This window comes from Lissotriton vulgaris, chromosome 11 (assembly GCF_964263255.1).
Source record: "Lissotriton vulgaris chromosome 11, aLisVul1.2, whole genome shotgun sequence".
NCBI classification, from domain to species: Eukaryota; Metazoa; Chordata; class Amphibia; order Caudata; family Salamandridae; genus Lissotriton; species Lissotriton vulgaris.
The window spans coordinates 858,277,262-858,301,339 of NC_141699.1; the positions used below are offsets into that span (position 1 = coordinate 858,277,262).

Sequence of the window (24,078 nt, forward strand, 5' to 3'; positions counted from 1 at the left end):
ACTGGAACCAAAGAGGTGGTGGAATTTTTTATCCAAACCTAGGAATGGTTTGCTTACTTTGGTAATATATACTCATGTGTAGATGTATCAGGTAGGGGAAGCGGGATCCTTTGCCTAGTGCTGGGAGAGACCATGTTAGTGGCATAAAATTTGAGCTCAGTGAAACTGTGACTGCTATAAAAGTCGTGCCATGCCTCTAAAGAACCTGGGCCAGATATGTTACCTAATGATTTATATCTGGCTGCCCCTGAAGCATGGGGACCTTGCATAAATCCACTCTCTGACATATTACAGCTCCAGCTTGTAAGTTTGCAGAGATTATTCCAATTTTTAAAAATGGTTCACGCAACGAACCAGCAAACTACAGACCAATCAATTTGATTGATGCAATTCAAAAGATTTTCTGCAAACAGGTATTAGCTCATTTACAATCGCAGATACAAGAAAATACTATATTATAGGATTTCCAGGAGGGTTTCCACAGCAATATCAGTACCATAGATCAGGTGTTTTGGTGTAATTGTTTATTATGGAATACTGCAGTGAGTGGGGGAGGCAAACTATATGTAGCCTTCTATCTGTGTGCTGTATTGGACCTTGTACCTAGGGATGCCTTATGGAGGGAGCTCCAAAAATAGACATACCTGGAAATCACCTGGATATGGTTATTCGCTTAATTTGGACAACAGTGCCAAAGTGAGACGGGGGAGCAGGGACAGTTGATGGATTCCTTTAAAATAAATTGATGTGTCAGACAAGATTGTGACCTTGCACCAACCATGTTCTCTTTGTTTATAAATGAATCAATCAATCAATCAAGGCATTTATATAGCGCACTACTCACCCGGAGGGTCTCAAGGCGCTAGGGAGGGGGGGTCCGCTACTGCTCGAACAGCCAGGTCTTGAGCTGTTTCCTGAAGGCAAGGTGGTCCTGGGTCAGGCGGAGGTTGGTCGGGAGGGAGTTCCAAGTCTTGGCGGCCAGGTAGGAGAAGGACCTTCCTCCTGTGGTGGCTCTTCGGATCCGGGGGGCGGCGGAGAGGGCGTGGCTGGTCGATCGAAGCTGGCGTGTGGGAGCGTAGAAGTTGAGGCGGCTGTTGAGGTATGCTGGTCCTTGGTTGTGCAGGGCTTTGTGTGCGTGGGTGAGGAGACGGAAGGTGATTCTCTTGTTGACCGGGAGCCAGTGCAGATCTCTTAGGTGTCCGGAGATGTGGCTGCGACAGGGGATGTCCAGGATGAGTCGTGCTGAGACGTTCTGGATCCGCTGGAGTCTCTTCTGGAGTTTGGTGGTGGTTCCGGCGTAGAGGGAGTTGCCGTAGTCCAATCGGCTGGTGACGAGGGCCTGGGTGACTGTCTTCCTGGTCTCGGTGGGGATCCACCGGAAGATCTTACGTAGCATGCGCAGGATGTTTAAGCACGATGAGGAGACGGCGTTGACTTGTCTGGTCATCGTGAGGGAGGAGTCCAAGATGAAGCCCATGTTGCGTGCGTGGTCTGTTGGTTTGGGTGCGCTGCCCAGGGCGGTGCGCCACCAGGAGTCGTCCCAGGCGGAGGGTGAGGATCCCAGGATGAGGACTTCCGTCTTGTCCGAGTTCAGTTTCAGGCGGCTGTTCATCATCTACTTGGCTACTTCTGTCATCCCTTCGTGTAGGTTGGCTCTGGCGGTTGCGGGGTCGTTGGTGAGGGAGAAGATCAGCTCAGAGGTTGTAGATCATTAGGCCATGGCGGGTTGTGACTTGCTAAAGGTGAGGGCAGACCCTACTTGTTCTTAGAAGACTACACCCCTGCTATCGAAATCCCCCAGGGGGCTACAGCAGTTGAATATTGATTTTACTGCACTCTGTGGGGAACGGCGGCTGGAACTAAATAGCACACATATGAAGTTCATGGTCTTTGGCCCATCTTATCAAATGAAACTATGTAGACTGTAGATACATTTTGTCTCTAACCAAATTGAGCAAGTGAGCATCATGATTATTTAGGTATTAGATAATCGTCTAACCTTTATTGGGATTTACAAATCCAAAAAGCATATGCATCTATAACGTACCAAACTGCCAATATTGTGACACTGCAAAAAAATACCTTTTCGAAGAAGGGGGCCCCACCCCTTGAGATATACAATGTGAATTAGGAGCGGTTCTATAGGTCTCAGAAATGTGGTTTGTGCTAATATTAAAATACTGGAAACAGAGGACATAAGCTCCTAATATCTTCACTGGCCTTACCATCAAGCACCCCACTGGTCCCAGTTTTCCTTGATTTGGCACAGAGGAAAATAAGGAAAACATGGATTGTAGAAATTTGATCTACTAGTAAAGGCTTTGGTATTCCCCAACCCTTTAACTTTACCGGGCAGTCCTAAGAAAGCTATTGGTGTCAGGGAAGGCTATGAAAATACCACAGCTTAAATTTGTGAAAAATGTGTTGAGTAGATTGGGCCTGGGGAGTCTTTGGTTAAACACAGATCTGTTAGTATCCATAGCGAGCCTAAAAATTATTTATTGGGAAGCTATGGTAGTCCTAAGGGCTACCAGAAATAGTTTTAAATGGGGATTTTATGGATATGAACCCCTACCAAGATCTGAGCCCACTATAGATGAAATAGTACCAATGAGAGCATGCAGACTGTATATACAGTTTAGATACAAGTCACTACCAACCAAGGCCTTCTGTAGTAAGTGGTCAGGAGTAGTAAACAAAGATGATGTCCAGCCTATGTGGGAGCCCAAGAAACGTCTACCCATATTCTATTCTTTTTCCCAGCCTATGCTACACAAATAAATAAATGGATATAGACAATCTGTATGACGCTGGAAACCATAAGGTATTTGAAGGCCTTTAGGATATTGAACACAGTCAACACAAGTAATAGTGTTTGCTCTTGCAAAATTCCTAGAGTCTGTTTGGATATGGCATACCAAATGTCTAGGAGCAATAGGCTAAGTGCCTCTTTAGCATGCATGGGGTCTTACAATTTCTTTCCCTTGTTCCATTTAAGTTTTAGCTGTTCTCCCATGGAATGATGAACTATCTCTTGTAAATAGGATTTTTATATCTAATCTTAATATTTTTAATCTTAAAATTTTTCATTGATCCATTCTTTGCTATTTTGAGAAGAGGGGCATGCAGCGCTCCACTAGAAGCCTGTGGTTGAAGAAATGCGTTTAGCGAAAGCCAGGGTTTGCATTCCACCCCATATAAATAGGTTATTTATATTTTGGGGCCTTTAAAATAATTGCACAAGGTTTTTGTATGTTTTCTATTTAACTTATTGTATTTTGACTGCACTGTGTATTTGTCCTCACTTTACATATTGTGCTAATTACCCAGGATTATGTTATCGATAGAAGTGTTGGCGATGGCTGATTTAGTGGAGGTCTGTATTGGAAAAAAAAAATTGCCTGGGTAGTTTATTTATTTATAGGTAAGTGAATATATTAATGTTGGTCTTTGTAAATTGTATATTGCTTTTATGATCCTAGAGGTCGAAATAAAACTTTTCCAATCAATCAATCAATCAAAAAGTCAAAACATGTTTGGCAATGAATGTGTCATTTCAATTCCCATGTTAACATTTTAGCCTCCACTGTTTCAGTGTCCATTTCTACATGACAATGACGATAATATAAACAATGGAAATATATCAGCCTAAATAGGAGGCAGGCATGATGTCTTCTGCTTGTATTTAAAACTTCACACGCCCTAATAGAATGTGATAAAAGATTTTGCAAGCCTTCGTACAATAAAATGGAGAAAGTTAAAACCGGTTCTGTCAGTGTTCATGACAAGGTGGAAGGGGTCCACAGGACTGAAAGGGGTTCGTTTGTGGACAATGTGTACCATATTTCTATACAAAGGACCGCCCTGACAGTGTTAGCTTTTATAAAGCTTCACCCTGCATGGCATGACAAACTCACACAATGGTCTCTTGTGCATACCATATATGTGCATACCATATAAAAGAACCTTTTGGGTCATAGCTGATAAAGTCTTTGGACTGCTTTCAAAGGATAAGGCAGCCAGCAAGGTGACTGAGGGTCCAACATGAAAGGTGAACACTTGGGGGCTCATTATGATGTTGGTGGAACCGACAACAACAGCATGTCAATGTCGGTCCCACCAACATCTGAAGCATTGGTCAGACCACTGCATTACAATGCGGTCGGTGCGACCGGATGGGTGAGGGACCGACCACTGACGGTCAGACGGGTGCAAATAGCCCATCGGCCAGAATGCAATACCTACAACAAGGGTGGTGCCTGCTCAGGCACCGCCGTAGGGTTCACGATGGACCTTTCCGACGACCTTTCAATGGCAGTCCAACAGCCATTGAAAGGCTGTCACAAACTGCATTTGGGTGCCCATATCTGGGCCCCCATCCCTCGACGGCCTCCGCTATGAGGCCAGAGAGACATCACAGGTGCTCCCACAAACATCCATACCTGATGTGCGAAAGGGTGCAGGGATGTTTTAAAACATAGCAAACACAAGGAGATGATGGACGGATCGTTGACAATTATTAGACACTCACCCCCAGTCACAGATCTGGGTTGAATACATCATCGTTCTTTTGCTCACTTCGCCACCCCAGTTTGGACCCAGCCATATGCAAATCAGTTTTGACCCTGTGCCTCATGGGATCAGTCCAGCCCAAACGGCCAGGCCAGGCCTCTCTGGACAGGAAACCAGCATCCTGGGACCGGTTTCGGGGTAACACCAATCATCAGCCAAGCTAGCTTGAATCCAGTGGCAAAGTGAGCAAGGGATCCACATCTAGCCATACCCTGCCAACTTATGGCGTACAAAGAAATCACAAGGAGATGATGGAAGATGCCGGTCAGACACTCGTCTGACCAGCATCGCAATTAGCGCCTAACTTTGGAAGGTAGAAGGCTGGAGTCCTTACCACCAAACTGATTGGTAAGATGTGGTGTAGGGAGGTTGTAATGACAGTGCTTGCAGTTCACATACATTCATGCAGAAGTGACTGCAATAAGGAAGACTGTTGAGCAAATATGTATACGTTCAAATAGTGTGTACATAAAAAAACGTGAGGACCCTTTGTGGCACAATGATAGGCATTGGAGGATATGGGAATTATGCCTTTCAGAAAACACATCACAACAGGTGACTTGAAAAACGAAGGCTACGCTGCAAGAAAAATATCCATTATTTGGCAAACCAATTTGTAGGAGCTCAATTGTCTCAGTGTAAACTCCAAGCATGCAGGTGTAGGTTGGGGAGATTCTGCTGCAGGATCCTCAAACCTGCCTCACCTAAGACAGGAGGCTGTAGTCAAGATGGATTAGAGGGTAAATACTCAATCAAGGTCTTAGGATACCGTACTCTTCTGGCCAGTCAGGGTTTATCAAGTTGACTTGGGCGCATTCTGTCCTGATTTTCCTCAGAACTCGAGGCAGAAAATGGAACTATGGGAACACACACCGGTGATCACGTCCCATCATAGACAGAATGCATCTGCCAGTGACCTTTCTGGAGAAACTTCTATAGTGTAGTAACTTTGAAAGTGGTGGCTAATGGTTCAAACCGTGGTGTGCCCCACTACTTGAAGATGCTTTATGCCACCTTGGGATGAAGAAGCCATTCATGGTCTGCTAGCTGGCATCTGTTCAGTTCTTCTCTGGCATTTAGAGACCATGTCAGGTAATTGGTCCCAATGAAAATCTTCTGCTGATCCAGCTACCTCCAAAGATGCTAGGTCTCATGTCCCAGGACCCCAGCTCACCATGCTTGTTGCAGTACCAAAAAATGGAAGTGTCCTGACCCACCATGAACCGCAAGTAGCAATTGTGGGACTGCAGTACCAGTATATGAAAATATACGCCATGCAAACCCAAGACACCATCCAGTCTCCAGGATCCAGGAACAAGAGAATCTGTGCCTCAGTGAGCATGTTGAATTTGTCCTTCCTCAAGGTGTTCAATGGCCAGATGTCCAGGACAGACCTGAAGCAACCGTTCTCCTTTGGCACAGGGATGTATTATAAGTAGCAACCCTCATCTCTGTAAGAGCCCGTCACTTGTTGATGGCACCATTAGCAAGGAGGTTGACCTCCTGTATGAAAACTGAGGCAAGATCTGCTGAAATATGACCTGGTATATCAGGGGTATGAAGAGGCAACAAGATAAATGGCAGGGCAGGAACAATTGTTAACACCCACTGATCAGACATGATGGGTTTTGAATGGGAAGAAAAATTGCAACCTGCACCCCCCATTGGCTGGCTATTTGTCTGGGAAGACAATACTGAGTGGCTTGGGGCTGCTGCAGCAGGGAAGGAGGTAATGGAGGACTACTCTGATGTGAATGGCTTTGACTACTACTGTGTACTTTGCCGCAAACATTCTAGGTCTCTTGCCGCACCCACTCAAAGTTGGCGTTGCCCATCTGCTAAACCTCTTGAATAATCCATTAAATTCCAAAACTGATGTTGAAGTTTGTGGAAGGTGACAGTAACCTGGGGAGGATGCTGAGATAGGACTATTTTTAAATTATTGCAGTGCGGAGTCAGCCTTTTCCACAAAAAATCCTTCAACCATCAAAAGGCATGTCCTTTGTGGATAATTAGATTCCCATTGAAAACTCAGTTGCCTGCATCCAAGCATGCCCTTTAAGTACTACACTGGTGCCAACAGTGCAGTCTATGCAGTCAGTGGTTTTAAGGCCAACCAGCAGTACATATTTATTTCGTTGCGCCCTATCTATCCTGAATCATCTGGGCAAGTGGCCCCGAGATACAATGGGATGGTTGGCAAAATCACACTGATTATGTCCTACAACGTGTAGGTGGTATATGCCCAGGAGGCAACTGCATTCAAAGAACCAATGGTCAAGGCTCACTAAAGAGCACATAGTGTTACCAAAAGTTTCAATACGATTAGATGCTCTGTCTGAAAGGGTGACAGAAAAAGCTTTTTGCATTCTCATTGCCTACTGACACCTGCATCACAAAGGTTTCAGGCATGGGGTGTTGTGTCAGAAACCTAGGGTCACCAGAGACCAGCTCATCACCCGACTAAAGGTCGTAAGAGCTGAACCTTGCTTTGGCCTAGACGTTATTAGGTTGTCCATCAATAAAAAAAAAATCAGGTAGTGACAGTCATTTTAGTTCAAGTAAAACACCAAATCATTAAAAGAAAAACTCAAAGTATTAAACAAAGTTTTAAAAACAGGTATTGTGAGAAAAAAATGACAAACATGAATAAAAGATTTTATCTCAATTTAATCTGAATCAACGCAAGACTGCTCACAAAAAACTGGGAGTAGGCACTGTTTCCCGTTGCGAACAGCCAGGGGCTGTACGCAGTGAAGGTTGGCAGGCTGTGGAGGGCTGGCCTCACAGGCTGGCGCTGTAGCAAACCCCTGCCCAGCACATCCTAAGTCTGTGCACTGCGGAGGTTGGCTGTCTGCACAGGGATGGAATTTGGTTGTCTTATATAATCAAGGAAAAAGAAAAACAAACAAATGAACTGAAATTCACCGAAAAATAAAAGTGAAATTAAGGTTAGGATTATTATAAAACCTTAAAATTCTTAAAATCAGCTTAAAACACAGTTCTATTAGAACTGTTACAAATGTGCAAGGGAGTGGATAAGTAAAAGAACACTGCTATTCTCCACGAGAACTTGGAATTCTGCTTGCAAGCGATTACAAAATATTATGGACAAGGTTCCCATATTGCAGAAATGTTTTTTGTGAAAGAAAGCATAATGGTGGCAATATTCTGACCAATTTCATAAATTTAAATCTGAATAGGCAGTTGGGAAGGGCTCAATGTCCGTTGGAACCTTTCCATGTCTCTTTACTCACAGAGCACACACGTTTCTTTGGCGGACTGCCTGAAAGCCCATCCAGCTGTCCGTGCTCAGCCAGGAACCCAGTCACTTGTTCCAAGAATGAATTCACATCAACCTGATGCCACTCCACAAGCTTTTGCCCTATGAAAAAACAACAGAGACCTATGAAATCATACCTATTTAACAAAATTTGGATTTTCTTAAGTGGACTAAACTGCTTTAAATAAATATTTTCTCATGCCATTCTCTACTGGTAACAGTCTTTCTAAGGCATTAATTTTAATGACCAAATTTTTAATACAGCTCAGTGGGACTCTAGGAAGGAAAATACAATTCTGCTGTTGGTCTGGACATTTCTCAAGCCTAGACAAAGGAACATTTACTTATACTCCAGGAGCAGTAAAACAATGGTAAACTTCACCAAAAACACTGAATGTCAAAAGCAACCTACCAATGGAGGCAGGGTAAAATATAGTCTTGCTGTTCTAGAAATGCAGAGAGCAGGGTACAAAAGTTAAATGCACAGCAGTGTTGCCATGCTTTAAAAACACTTGAAGGCACGCAATCGTTGATTAAGCAGAGGCCGGACTCTAATTGTAGACTTTGTGGTTGGCCACAGGAAACTCTAGTCCATATAGTGTGTGTGTGCCCTAAGTTGATTAAGCTTCGACGTACAGTTTTGAGACCTTATTTCTTGGAGAGCGGGGTTAGATCTGCTCGTCGGGCATTAATCATGTCTTTATCTGGTGAATCAATTCCGTTACTGTGTCATTTGGTAACACATGTATTGGCAGTGGAAAAATGTTTGATACAATAAGGTAGATCTCCAGTATTATCTGACATATAAGTTTTATCACTTAATAATGTTATAAGGATGACAACGTGCCATCCTAAAAACAGGTGTGCCACTACTATTGTAAATTGACGCACTTTATATTTGACTTAATGTGATGGTTAATGCAATAATTGCATATTAGCACTTTATAGTAAAATTATGCCCTTTATTACTGCTTAAATATGATGTTTAAGGCAATGAATGTACATTAGTACTTTGAAATGTAACTTGTGCATGAAATGTACATGAGAAAAAGTTGGTTCCAGTATTTTTGTATTTGTATGAGGAAATAGTATGCTGTGCACTACGTCACCTATAAAATATAAAATGTGCAATATCATTCTGTAATTATTGATGTTATGTGAATGGATTCTATTCTTTTGATAAGTTTTAAAATTGTATATATCGGATAGTTTTAATATTATGTGCTGGGAAGATGTTTTTGTAAATGAATTTTTAATGATTTATCTAGGTATTATGATTGCGATGTTAAGTTGTGATTGCAATGATTTTAAGTAATCAAACAATAAAGATTTACTACTAACATCTCCCCACTTGTTTTAAATTAAATACTTAAAAATAATAAAAAACAAAGCCTAGCCAAATACATTTCTACACTTTAAAGACGCATCCTACAGCTAAATCTCATAAAACAGAGCAGTGACAATTATAAGAAGTTTATTTTGATTTAGAGTGCAAATAGTATTTATTAGTTTATTGTATAGTTAGTTAAAAACATAACAATTTTACACAAGACAACATTTTTCACTCAAAATTTAAATGCAATTTAACATGTTACAGAATAAAAAATGATCATGGAGTGTATAAAAGGCAACAAGTATAAAAGTCAGTATATAAGGATTTAGAGTGAAGAATGACACTATATACTGTACTGTCCCTATCTATGGGAGCTGGTTTAATTTTTATATTGACAATACCCAAGATGGAGAACTAGGTCCTTAAATAAATATCTATTCCCTCCTTTACGGGGTTTTAATTAGCTACGTGCGTACTACGGATGTGACATTCCAGCACTACAGGGAAATTAGGGGGAGGTATGCATGGAAACAAGAAGGGAAATGGTAGCAGATAGACGATAAAGCACCAGGGATGGGACGTTTTGTGCCTTCACAAGAGGGATTCCTTTTGGACCCCGCCCCCAAGGTGTTTTCAGTTTGATCAGCGCTCGAGGACATTGCTCAGCCACGCAAGCACAGATTGGATGGAAGAGGTACTGATGGTATGGAGGCTCCCCCTTTCCAGTGGTACCTTTCCCTAGTGGATACCTGTTCTGGGATCTGAGGTTCCGTGACGATTTGAACCCGTGTTTTCAAGTTTGTCGGAAATACATAATATTAGTATCAGCGAACCGCAAATGATCCATTTAGCATATCCTGGTGTTTTCGCTACGATACGAGCAAGAGCACTCCTGTTATGAACACATTTCTGATCTACCCACGGCATCCATCTTAGATCATGTCCGCCATTTTGTGTTTCTTGCCCTCACATACGCAATAACCTCTGATCACTTCATTTCGATTAAGGACACGTAGCCTTAGCCGGAGATTCACCTCTTTCATGACACGTGCACCTTAAACCAGATCACGTTGTAGCTACATGACTTGACAAAGGCTGCCTCCTCTGCCCGAGGCCAGCCCACCTGAACTGGTTCTCGTGTCCATTGTCCCGATCATGATTAGGCGGCCGAAGCCGGTAACCTTGCCCATTTACAACCCACAAACATCTCTTATCCCGCTTTTCTATCTCCTGCACCTGGCTCTGCTCCTTTCCTTCTGGGCCTTTATTAGGGGGAGGTAACGAACTTTACGATGAGGCGGTCCGGCTCTTGAATGCAATATTGACAAGGGATTGTGATGGACTAGTGGGAACCCCTCTTCGTGATGTTTGGCATCAGATATTATCGACAGTTCCTGTGTAATGCCAAATATTTATTGTTTAAGATACAAAGGTTTAGGAATGTACTGACATGTGAAATATTTGCCTGAAGCACAATTTTTAGTATATAAGGAGCAACCCTCAATGTACAAATCGAACAGGCTCCTGGTTACTGCCCATGCGTAGTTTCTGTGACTTCTGTGTCCCTGCAGTAATAAACCTTTGGTCTTTGACGCCACCATCGAGAAGCCCGTGTTTCTGTTCATTTGCGCACCAAGGCAGGTGGAACTCCGGGGTCTTTGGGTGTTGTTCCCTGACACCTCTGGACGGAACCAAAAAGTCCAGAACTCCAATTGGCGCCCAACGTCGGGCCTTTTCTCTCGTGAACGTAGAGCGTGAATGGCTTACTGTAATCAGGTGTACCCAATACAGGAGCTGAACACAAAGCTTTTCGTAATTCAGTAAAACTCTCTTGACATTCATCAGACCATGGCACCGGACTCGGAACATTTTTCCCAGTCAAAGCTACCAATGGTTTCGCTAAAAGAGAAAAATTTGGAATCCACTGCCTACAGTAGGAGGTAATACCTAAAAAGGCACGTACTTCTCTCTGTGTGCGTGGAACACTCATTTGCGTAATTGCTTTTATTCTTTCTGGGGTCAACTTCCTTCCCTCCTTTGACAAGAGATGACCTAGGTAGGTCACTTCTTGGCAGCAGTATTGCATCTTGGAAGGTGACACCTTGTGATTCAGATCAGACAAATGATGCAATAAGGAAATTGTAGCTGCTTTGCAAGTTTCATTGTCATCGGCAGCCACTAAAAGATCGTCTACATATTGTACTAGGGCAGAACCTGGAGGAAGGACAAAAGAATCTAACTGGCTTTTTAATGCTTGACTATAAATAGACGGACTTTCACAGTAGCCCTGTGGAGCGCGTTTAAATCTAAAACTTCGACCTCCTAGACAGAAGCCGAAAATGTCTCTGCTTTCCTCGGCTATCGGAATGCTGAAAAAGGCATTCTTCAAGTCGATGACTGAGAACCAAGTGGCTGTAGCAGGAATCAATGTTAACAATGCAGTAATGTCTGGAACCACAGGAAATTGCGGAACCACAATTTTATTAACTTCCCTAAGGTCTATGACAAACCTGTACACTGGAGGTTGCGTAGGATCAGTTCGTTTCAGAATCGGCAACACAGGACTATTACAAACATTTCCTCGAGTTTCTTCAACCACACCTTTCTTAATCAAATCTTGCACAATCAATAAAAGTGCACGTTCTCCTTCACTAGATATTTTATATTGGGGAATTCTTGGAAATTTTACATTTGCTTTCAAAGTTACTACATACGGTGGTATTTCTAAAAGGCCTACATCATTAGGACCAGTCGCCCAAAGAGAATCAGGGAGTGAGCGCAGCTCTGGCGGGAGTGCGTCCATTGACAAGTACATCGGAGAAGTGATTCTTTTACCCAAAGTAAGCTGTACCCCTTCCGGAGAACAGTACAATGTCGCATATAGTCGTTTTAACAAATCTAAACCAAGCAGATTTTCATTACAACCTGTTGTCAAAATCAAGGGTGCTTTCAATTGACACGGTCCAACAGAAATAGACAAAGGACCAGATATCGGGTTGTAAACAGGGGCGCCTGAAAAACCTACGGAAACATTTGTTGAGCCGGACAAAGGTGCGCCAGGGAGTTTCGCATGAATGATAGAACTTTTTGCGGCACCAGTATCCAACAGAAACGGTTCGACTACACCTGATGTTGCTACTGCGACATAAGGCCCACTCTGATCCACTGGAACTGATACTACTCCCTCTCTTTGTCCATGGCTGTCCTAGTACCCATTTTGCTGAAATCCCTCATCCACTTCACAATAATCTTCAACAAGATATTGCTGAGATCTATTTTGCTGAGTAGACTGTACATTTCGTTGATCAAAGTGATTGGAAGGACGATCATTCGTTTGCAGAGGCATAGCACCTCGCCCTCGACCTCTAGAATTCTGCACAAAACCACCACGACCTCTCTGAGCTGCTGCTGCATTATTTTGCGCTAAGATTGGACATTCATTTTTGTAGTGACCCTCTTTCTTACAGTACGCACACTGATTCCACTGGTATTGGGGCCTGGTTGAACTATAATCTGTCCTGTGATACGAATTTTGTTGCATATTAGTCTGATTCGTGCGAGGCGGATACGCCTGCTGTAAAAGAACTTTAGTCTTTAAATCTTTCGTTTTCTTCTCTGATTTTTCCTTTTCCTCTTTATCCCTATTTTCGTAGTATTGTGCAGTCGCAAGTATTTGCGCAGTTGTGGAAACAGCCCACGCGCTCTCTGAATCCTTTAATTTATTGCATAATTCAGGTAACAAATTATGCACAAATTTATCGACAAACAGTCTCTGTCCTCCTTCAGTGCTCATATCCTAACCACTATGATCTACAAAAGTCTCTTCAAACCTCGTGAAGAAGTCGGAGACACTTTCATCTTTCTTTTGCTTGTATGCGGATAATTTATCCCAGTTAACACGCAACGCAGGCATCAGAGTCTTCATTAAGTCAATTATTCTACCTGGAAGATTAGCAATTAGGGGTTCGGGTTTTGCACCACCCGTTTGCTGACCATCCGCTGCAGTGATAGCTGCCCAATCACCACCTAAGGCTACTTGATGATCCTCCCTACGAATTTTAGCCCACACTGGTTGTGGAACTACATTGCCAAATAACATATCGATGTCTGCTAAGTTCATTATACAAGCCTCAACTGTCTGTGTTAATTCCTTGTAATATCCAGCTGGATTTTTACGCGGATCTGGCAAGGCCTGTTTCACCGCTAGCACTTCAGCTCGCTTCCATGGAATGTGTATCCACACTCGTTGGAACTGTGCTGGAGCAGCTGCAATACCCGCATTATCATCACGTTGTATTGCTTCGCGCCAAATTGGAGGAACCTCCCTCATAGGATATTGGCGACTTGGCTTCATTTTACCTTTTTCTAAATCTCTCGGCGAACGAAGAGATGGATCATTCCTAAAACTTAAAATAAGTTCCATCGCTTCTTTTATATTATCACCCACTATCATTCCTGCAGCAAACTCTTTTTGAATTTTAATTAAATCTTCCAAGTCTGATTCAACATCATCTTCCTCTATTTCCTCACGTAACAACGAGCACATCTCATCAAAGACGTACCGTTGCGTTGGTTCCTTCCACTGCATAAACGTATCTAGTACATCTCTCGTACTATATCTTCTAACTTTCGTAATCCATCTGAGAGCCGTGGAATCTAAAACTCCCCGTTCTTCAGTACTTGGTAGCTGACTACGTCTCTGAACTGAATCAGAAGTAGGAGTCTTAATTAAAGATTTATATAAAGGAGACAGTATATTAGCAACAGAATCAGTTATTTTTCGACGTACAGAAAGTGGAGTTAACACACTTGCAGACGTAGAGAACACAGTAGAGGTAGGAACAGATAGCGAGGCAGTAGGAGTATCGAGAAAAATAGTTTGTGATGTAGTAGGTGTAAGCGAGACAGATACAGGTATAGAAGTCGGCAACCCAGGAAGAGGAGGAGCCGTAGGAATATTCACATTAACCACAGGAGGTACAGGAACTTGATTCTGAGGAACAAGAACACCAGGTTGTCCAGCAACCGGCAATTGGACATTCGGTACAAGTTGGGCCGTAGCACCTTGTGCATACGGTGGAGGTGACCGTAACAGATAAGACAACAGAGGATCGTTTTCGGGATCCTCCAGTATCTTAGCTGTTTTCGATGGCAAGGCAGGGTAGCACTTGTCAATCGCTAAATTATGCTCTCTAATTGCTACCTCTATGGCCTTTTCGCACTCATTATCTTGCAATTGTTTAGTTGCTTGCTCTAGAGTTAGCTCTTCTTTCTCTTTCTGTTCTTTCTTCAACCTTTTCATTTCTCTCTGTTTGGACTCTTTTCGCCAATAACGGAAAGAATCAAACATTGCCGGCCGGGCTTTCTTCCTAAACAATTTCGCTTCTAAATTATCAAGAATCTCGGGTTCAAAACTACCATGTAGTGGCCAACTAAGGACACCATCCTTCTTACAGTAACGGACCCATACCTCATTATAAGATATAGGACCCACACCATGTTTACAATATAAGTCATAAAGGGGAGTCCCAATCGGAGGAACCAGACAGGAATCCTCCAATCGTGAGTCATGGTTGCAACCGAAACAAGACAACATTTTCCGACTTACCATTTTCAGTCTGGAACACAAAACAAACAAAACACGGAACAAATATGTGCACTCGAACCAAGAACTTAGGCCTACCAAAACCAAACTAATGTATCGATACCCAAACTGAACCAAATAGATTATCGTAACCAAAACAACTAGTGATAATCTTATGAAACCAAACCAAACCAAGAACCGATCAAGGATTTTAACAATCCTCACAAAGTAACCAGCTAGCTATCACTAAATACTTAACTGAGGCACTGAAGACGTCACCAAGGAGAAACCCGTCACGTTTCGCTGTACTAAGGGCTGCACCTCGGGTCCAAGACAGGGCGACGGTCAAGGCAACGGCCCACTGCAGCCGTCTTGAACGGGAACCCTCGTGGAAGAGAACTTCGGGCCACTTTTGCGATATGCCGGGATCGATGAAGTGGGGCGCCTCCCTCGGAAATCTTCACACGAAGCTCCTCGAACTCTTCAGGCTTTTGGACCGGTACCGAATGACGTCGCCCCACGTTGGGCGCCAAATGGAGTTCTGGACTTTTTGGTTCCGTCCAGAGGTGTCAGGGAACAACACCCAAAGACCCCGGAGTTCCACCTGCCTTGGTGCGCAAATGAACAGAAACACGGGCTTCTCGATGGTGGCGTCAAAGACCAAAGGTTTATTACTGCAGGGACACAGAAGTCACAGAAACTACGCATGGGCAGTAACCAGGAGCCTGTTCGATTTGTACATTGAGGGTTGCTCCTTATATACTAAAAATTGTGCTTCAGGCAAATATTTCACATGTCAGTACATTCCTAAACCTTTGTATCTTAAACAATAAATATTTGGCATTACACAGGAACTGTCGATAATATCTGATGCCAAACATCACGAAGAGGGGTTCCCACTAGTCCATCACAATCCCTTGTCAATATTGCATTCAAGACGAGAAGGGGCCTATGGACGTCTTCCTTTCCCGGTGGCTGGAGAGCTGGCTGCCCCCGGACGTCCTCTCGAACTGTTTTGTGGTGGAGCGAGCCCATCGGGCCCTGATACAAAAGCCTCCGGCTGGAGAGCGGCCTCGCCCGATCATAGCCCGGATCCTGAACTACCACGACAGAGATGTCATCCTCCGGGAGGCGAGGCTCAAGGACACCCTGCAATTCGACAATTGCAAAATCATGATTTTCCCTGACTATACAAAGTTGGTACAACAGCAGCGTCACTCCTTTCTGGCAGCCAAGGCCAGACTCCGGGGCCTGAAACTCCAGTATTCCCTGCTATACCCGGCCCGCCTTCGGGTCATTTTCAACTCACGGACTCACTTCTTTGATACTCCGGAGGCCGTCTTTGCTTGGACCGACGAGGCGGTCCGGCTTCGCCCACATGTTCAGCCGGGGCTCCACGCCGGCTCTTCCCGCAGTTCTTCTCAGGAGCGGGGCGATCAGCCGGCCAAAGGGAAGCGGCACCGCAAGTCCCGATCGAGGCGGAGATCCCTGTCTCGGGACCCTCTTTTGGGCGACACGCAGCCGGAGACAGATCATTCTGGCGGGGGGTCGTGACATACAACGGCTGACCCTTCTGCTGCAATCTACTTTTCGTCTGGGGTCCCCTGCTGACACGGCGGAGCGCTGTTCAACGATCCAGGTCGGATCTGGTGCGGTATTACTTGGCCTTTACGGGCCTTAGCTGGACTTATGTGGACCAATGCACTGTATATGCGTTGTTATTGCTGATGTTTATTGATGGAAGTGGGGGGGGGGGGGGGGTGGGCATATTTGGTGGGCTGCCTCCTGCTGTTGGGGTCGGGGAGGTTCGTGTTTTGGGGTGTGTGCTTGGTTAGTTCTTGAGGGGTAAGTGGGATCCATTGGTATGCCTAGCTTTTGGTGCTCTGTTTTGTGCCTTAACTACAGTATGCCGCGACAGGTACTTCATTGTTTCTTGAGGTATTGGGGTGGGGGTGGGGGGTCGGGGTTGGTTTGGGGGTGTGTTGGGGAGTCTGGCTGTGTGGGGGGTGTGGGAATGGGGGTGCTGTTCTTTGGGGTGCACGTGATCTATCTAACCTATGCTGTTGTGGGGGTTGGGGCCTGGGCCGGGGGCCGGGGTGTGTGGGGTTTGCTATATCGGGATGATGGCTGATGTCCCTGGCTTGGCGCCTTCTGGTGCCGCTATGCGCATTCTTAGCTGGAATGTCCGGGGTCTCTTGGATAAGATAAAACGGGGGGCGGTACTGCGTTGGGCCAAAAGGGATCTTGCAGACGTGCTCATGCTCCAAGAAACGCACATGCTTGGTACGAAGGCCCTGAGTCTCCAGCGCTTTGGTTTCCACCAGGTGTTCCATGCCGGGTTTGCCAGGGGCTCCAGGGGGGTGGCTATTCTTGTTCATAGGCGCCTGGCGTACACGCACGAGCGCCAGTGGCTAGACCCTCAGGGGCGCTTCGTGTTCATCCAAGGGAGAGTTGGTGTGGAGCCGGTGGTGTTTGGGTGTGTGTATGCTCCCCCCCCTCTGCAATGGGCTCTGGCTGAACGGTTATTTGCTCTGTGGGCTGAACTCCCTGATTCTTTGGCGGTGATTGGTGGCGATTGGAACGATGTGATAAATGTGGCCGTGGACCGGCAGCGGAGTCTTGGGGTGGCGCCTGTCCCCGCTCCTACGCGTCTGGGCGCTATGTTGGATGTATTGGGTTGGGCTGATGTATGGCGGCATTTGCACGCGGAGCGCCGCGAGTACACCTACGTCTCAGCGGTACATGGCTCCCTCTCGCGCCTAGACTATGTCTTCGTCCCACGGGCCTACCTTGCCAGAGTGAAAGGGGCGGCGATACGGCCTCGCGGGCTCTCCGACCATTCCCCGGTGGCGGTCCAGATAGACTTGCATAGACCGCGTCAGCCCTTCCGCTGGCGGATGTCCACGTGGCATCTGCAGCGGCCTGACTACTCCCAACATATTCGTGGCGCTATTGCCCAGTACTGGCAGGATAATCTAGGTGTGGGGGTGGACGCAGTGACAGTTTGGGAAGCCATTAAGCCCACGCTGCGGGGCATCGATCTAGCGTGGTGCTCGTCGGCTCGCCGGGCGCGGTTGGAGGGCATAGCAGCGGCGGCGGAACGGGTGGAGGAGCTGGAGGCGCGCCACAGAACTGCGGCGGATGACATCTCCCTGCGACAGCTTCTGCAGGCGCAGCAGACGCACTCTGCAATCTTGTTGGGTGAGGCTCGACAAGCGTGGCTGGCCACCCGTAGCCGGGTGTATCAGTGGGGCGACAAATCGTGCAAGATGCTTCATCGACTCTGTCAACAAACCTTGCAGCCTCTTACACTCCCAGGCCTTGTGGACGCTGCGGGCGTGGCTATCACGGACCCGGCTACCCTGGCCGCTAGCTTTGCGCATTACTATAGGGGTCAGTACGCCTCCCGGGAGGCTCTAGCTCCCGCCGCCATAGCCGACTATCTTGCCTCGGTCCCCCCGGCCGCGGTGTCGGATGAGGTGCGGGACGCTCTGGACCTCCCCCTGACGGCGGAGGAACTTGGGGACGCGCTGGGTCAACTGAATGTGGGCAAAGCGCCTGGACCAAGCGGCTTCCCCAGTGAGTTCTATCGCAAATTCCATCTGCAGCTGGGGCCGCATTACCTACGTGCTTTGGAGGCAGCGCGTGGGCAGGGCCGCCTCCCGCCGGACTGGCGGCATGCTGAGATCGTTGTGTTCCAGAAGCCGGGGCGACCCCCGGACCGCCACGACTCCTACCGGCCCATTTCCCTTATTAACTTCGAGGCCAAGCTCTTGGCCAAAGCCCTCGCGAACCGCCTGCTTCCGCATATCACTGCCCTCGTACATCCTGATCAAGCTGGCTTTATGCCACGCCGGGCGACGCGGCACAACATTCGGCGGGCGCAGGCGGCGATTGATGCTATCGATGCCTCGGAGGACCGGGCGGCGTTGTTGCTGGCCGACATAGACAGCGCCTTTGACTCAGTCAGTTGGACCTTCCTATTCACCCTTCTACCGCTGCTGAACCTTGGCCCGACCTTCATCTCCTACGTCCGCTTGCTCTACACGGAGGTTACCGCCTCGGTGCGGATATCGGGGGCGGCCTCGGCACGATTCCCGGTTACCCGAGGCACACGTCAGGGGTGTCCGCTTTCTCCCTACCTATTTGCGCTGGCCATGGAGCCGCTGGCGGCTAGGGTCCGTGCTGACGCGCTGTATCGGGGCTTCGTCTGGGGCTCGGACCACACGGACCGCATTGCTTTATATGCGGACGACGTGCTCTTCTTTATGACCGACCTCCGAGTTACTGGCCCCCGGGTTCTGGAGTTGATGCGTGGCTTCGGCCAGGCGTCGGGACTCTATCTTAACCCGCGCAAATCGACTCTCTGGGTGCTGGGTGAGGGTACGGTGGACCTTCCATGGGCAGCCTCCCTCCGGATGGCAGTGGAGGGGGTGAAGTACCTGGGAGTCTTTCTCTCTGCCTCGCCTACGGTGGCATGGGCCCGGAACATTCAGCCGGTCTGGGACCGGGTCCAGCTGGACATCAAAACATGGACACGTATGCCTCTTAACATATATGGCCGGTCGGCCATTTTCAAAATGGTGGCCTTGCCTCGTCTTCTTTACCAGCTACAGAACCATCCCTACCCGATTGACCAGCAGTGGTTTCGCAGTGTAGATTCAGTGTTGGGCAGGTTCTTGTGGGCCGGAGGCGCCTCTAGAGTGGCACTCCGTACGTGCTTCCTTTCTACCTACTGCGGAGGCTTGGCTACCGCGGATATGCTGTCCTACTATCAGGCCTCTCATCTCCTGGTGCTCAATGAGTGGTGGTATGGGGACCGTGGTGACCCGGCCTATGCTCTGGAGCACACTCTAATGGACGGCGCCTCTCTCCACACTCTGCTGTACTCGGCTGGGAGGAGACGGCGGCTCCCACGCGTGACCCAGTTAGTGTTTGCCGTTTGGCGGAAGGCTCTACACCGCATGGGGTGGTGGGGCAAACTTACGGCGGAGACTCCGCTGTGGCGTAACGGCCTGCTGCCGGCGCTGGCGTCGCTGCAGGGCTTTGACGGCTGGGACGCAATCGGGATTTCGTCCCTGGGGCATGTCCTCTCCGGCACCACTCTTAAGTCCTTCCAGGAGCTCAGCACTGAGTTTGACATGCCCAGGACCCAGTTCTTTCGCTACCTCCAGCTCCGCCACGCCCTTACTCCTAGCCTGGTAGGGCTGGAGCAACTCCCGGACTTCAGTCCCATAGAAGCAAAGCTGTTTATGGGTGACTTGGGCGATAAAAAAGTCTCCCAGATCTACCGATCCCTGGTCACGCACTGCTCCCCCTCGCTCCTGACACTGAAGGCCCTATGGGAAGCCGATGTTGGTCCCTTGGACGAAGACGACTGGCGCGAAGCCCTGGAATCCCCCCGGGGGACGGCCATTGCAGTCCGCCTCCGCTTCATACAATTTAAATATCTGCACCGAGCTTATTTTACGAGGGAGCGGCTGTGGCGGGCGGGGCTGATTGCCAACCCGGAGTGTCTGAGGTGTGGTTCGGAGAGGGGCACCCTCTTTCATACTGTATGGTCTTGTGAGCGGTTGACTCGGTTTTGGGCGGGGGTTTGGGGTTGCCTGTCTGAGGTGTTAGGATGGGAGTTGCCCCGTACGCCCCGGTTGGGCCTTTTGCATGTGTTGGAGAACATTGGGGGCAACGTATACAAGCGCCATCTACTGCTGTTGGGACTGGTGGTGGCAAAGAGAGACCTGGCGCAGGCCTGGAAAAGCGAACGAGCCCCTCCCCTTAGTGCATGGAGGGCAGGCCTGGACTTCATCATGGGCCTGGAGCAGCCTGTTTTCGAGGCTCGGGGGTGCCCCCGCAAACATTTTAAAATATGGAAGCGATGGGCGGACTATAGGGGCCTCCCCCTCGACCCCCCTATGGACATGGACGATGCATTGCCTCGAGGTGTGGACCCAGCACCTTAGGCCGCTGACCGGCCCCGCATATATCCCTCTCCTATTCTGGTTGCTTAATGGTCACGTGCACGGGGTTAGGGTGGGATAAGGGGTGGGCTGTAGTTGGGGAATGGGGGGAGTTCTGGGGGTTGGTGGGTGGCTGTGTGTTCCGAATATCTTGAAAATTGCTGTATAAGGGGGTTCGATGCTATGCCATAAATGTGCCTTTTCATACTTGCTGTTGACAGTCTCCTCCTGATTGTGGAGGGCTGTGCCTGCACTTGCTTGACCCTCTAATAAAAATGGTTTTGAATAAAATATTGCATTCAAGAGCCGGACCGCCTCATCGTAAAGTTCGTTACCTCCCCCTAATAAAGGCCCAGAAGGAAAGGAGCAGAGCCAGGTGCAGGAGATAGAAAAGCGGGATAAGAGATGTTTGTGGGTTGTAAATGGGCAAGGTTACCGGCTTCGGCCGCCTAATCATGATCGGAACAATGGACACGAGAACCAGTTCAGGTGGGCTGGCCTCGGGCAGAGGAGGCAGCCTTTGTCAAGTCATGTAGCTACAACGTGATCTGGTTTAAGGTGCACGTGTCATGAAAGAGGTGAATCTCCGGCTAAGGCTACGTGTCCTTAATCGAAATGAAGTGATCAGAGGTTATTGCGTATGTGAGGGCAAGAAACACAAAATGGCGGACATGATCTAAGATGGATGCCGTGGGTAGATCAGAAATGTGTTCATAACAGGAGTGCTCTTGCTCGTATCGTAGCGAAAACACCAGGATATGCTAAATGGATCATTTGCGGTTCGCTGATACTAATATTATGTATTTCCGACAAACTTGAAAACACAGGTTCAAATCGTCACGGAACCTCAGATCACTGCATGAGGCTGATCCACAAGCAGGCATCCAAAGGCCCATGGCACTGCACAGGGAGGAGTTGCTGGTTTACCATCTATCTGTCAGACCAAGAGGTCAGGACACCAACAAGGCAGGCTACATTTTACATGCTGAATGGGGTGCCCTATCTCATTACTTATTTGGACAACAGTCCCGGGTGGACTAGTGGGCTTTATACCCATGGGTTGGCAGGTTGAAGGTAAATGTATCTAGTTTCTAAGATTGGGATTTGTGAACGAATACCAGCACAGGTCAAAACCATCCCCTGAATTCTTGTTTTTATTCACCTATCCCTGTTAGTGGGCTTTGTGCCCCCTGGAAATTCCCCAGACTGCCTTACCTGCACCTCGTGTGCTACCTCTCTTAAAAGCCCACCCCACATGTCTGTGTATTTCCCTTCTCTTCCTGCACACCTGTTGCATAACCCACAACTCCATGTTTTGTTTTTTCACGTGAAGTCTTTTTTTTATTGAAAAGTATTTTTTACAGATCAACATAGCAGGTAAAACAGATGCCTGTTCAGGTGCAACAGCATAAATCACAGTGTATAAGAAAGTACTAGAAATCAGACCTCAATTATGCAGTAGAAATTTGAAGACATATATTCTGCAAGTTCAATAAGGTGACTATAAAAATAGCAGAGCAATTCTGGAGAGTCTGTAATTATTACAGAACATAGAAACTCAAACAACAAATTATAGGTAGTAGAGAATGCCAGACTTGTGAGATCCCGCTGGAAGGGAAGCTCCACGGTCTCCAATTTAAACATAGATCACCGGGTAGAGTTGGCTGGTGGGGGCAGGGTGAGCAGAGAGGGAGGTCGGAACGCACCACAAGCATGTCAGGGTCCCACCCCCGTATCTGAACAGAGCTCAATCAAAAAGTTAGAGTGCTCAGAATCGGGAGGATTAAAGTAAGTGTATTCAAGGTGCCTCAAATAGTCAAGCAGGGGCTGCCAGATGTGAGCAAATTTAGCATCAGAATGTTCAATTCTGTGTGACAGGAGCTCCAGAGCCATAACATGCCACAGACAAGTGAACCATAAACCACAGGGGGAGCGGAAGGTTGCTTCCAATGAAGGGCAATGAGTTGTTTAGCAGCATTTAGCATGTGGGTTGCCAGGTGCCAATCCTGGTGTGTTATAGCCTCGAGCTCCACAGTTCATTTACCTAAGATTATTGTAATGTATGAGGCGAGTAATGGGAAGCCCAGCACACCCTTGATGTGGCCTAAGATTTTTTTTCCAGTAAATGGTTATGACCGAACAGCACCGCTATATATGTAGGAAGTCAACCGGGGCCACGCAACGCGCCATCAACGGGCAGTAGTGGTATGATGGTGTGGAGACGTGTTGGTTTATTGGACCACCGTGTCTCATTTTATATGTTGCTTCGCACTGTGATATACTGTGTTGAGTTTTGGGGAAATCGAACTAGAGCATCTCACTGTTTCTGGGATAATACCCACAGCGGTGTCTGCATGCCATTATGGTTGGTTTGTATATAGACGTGCTGGGCCAAAATGCTGGAGAACCTGACAAGTACGAGAAATCAGCCCCCTTGTACCATCATAGGCCCTGACCAATGTCTCGAAGGGAGTAAATTGCCTTATCACTCCCTGGACGTTCAAGGGATGGATGCCCAATGGCAGAGTTTCAGGTGAATGAAATTCCATTTTGCACTGCTCAAACAACTTAATAGATGTTCCTACAAAAAAGTCATGCAGGGCATGACAGTCCCATGCAGCTCAGCTCTCACGCTGCAGCACTCTGAAGCCATCTTCTCCCCGCAGGGCAGCAAGCAGGCAGATGCAGGGAAGGGTGACCTGGGCGCCTCAATGTAGAGGCGGGCAGCAACTAGCCTTGCGGTGTCCAGAGATCCTCCGTTGACAGGCACAGTGGTAGACCCTGCAGGGCACAAGATGGCGGCTCCCTCAGGCCGACACCCTCTGGGGAAGGAAGGGCCTCACCAGATCCTGCACGGAAGTGGGGGCCGGGTGCCAGTTCAAGTGTGGTACCTCATCCAAGGCGTGGCGGGCCTCGCTCTGCCCAGCTGAAGCAGTTGTCAAGGCTACAAGCATCTCAAAGACAAGAAGGGTGCCCCAGAAGGAGGGAGGGCTGCATCACGACCCTGTGCAGGGAAAGAGGACAGGTCGCCGCCTCGAGTGTGGCTCCTCTGCCAGGGAGCAGTCACCCGTGCTCAATCCAGCCTCCACAGGGGCATCCAGCGGTGCGGCAGGTGTATCGGGAGTAGCAATATGACGCGGCCGAGGCCACCGCTGCTAGCTCAAGTCTCTGCCACCGGCAAGGACATAGTGCAAGTGCCCCCACCGTTTCTTGCAACAGAGCACGTCTCACTCCATGAGCTCCCAGGCCATAACACCCCCACCTTTATTATTATTATTTTTTTTAATTATCCCTGCTGAAGCTTATATGTTGAACCACCAACTATGAATATGCAGGAATCCACAAAATC

At 47.5% G+C, this 24,078-nt stretch overlaps 1 protein-coding gene across 1 annotated transcript in view; it reads right to left on the reverse strand.

Annotated features, from left to right (window-relative positions):
- UBXN7 (UBX domain protein 7) overlaps positions 1-24,078 on the reverse strand; it is a 684,054-nt gene that overhangs the window by 174,399 nt on the left and 485,577 nt on the right. Inside the window, exon 8 of the mRNA XM_086943995.1 lies at positions 7,830-7,957. Within this exon, the coding sequence (XP_086800121.1) occupies positions 7,830-7,957 (128 nt within the window). The remainder of the gene's footprint in view (positions 1-7,829; positions 7,958-24,078) is intronic.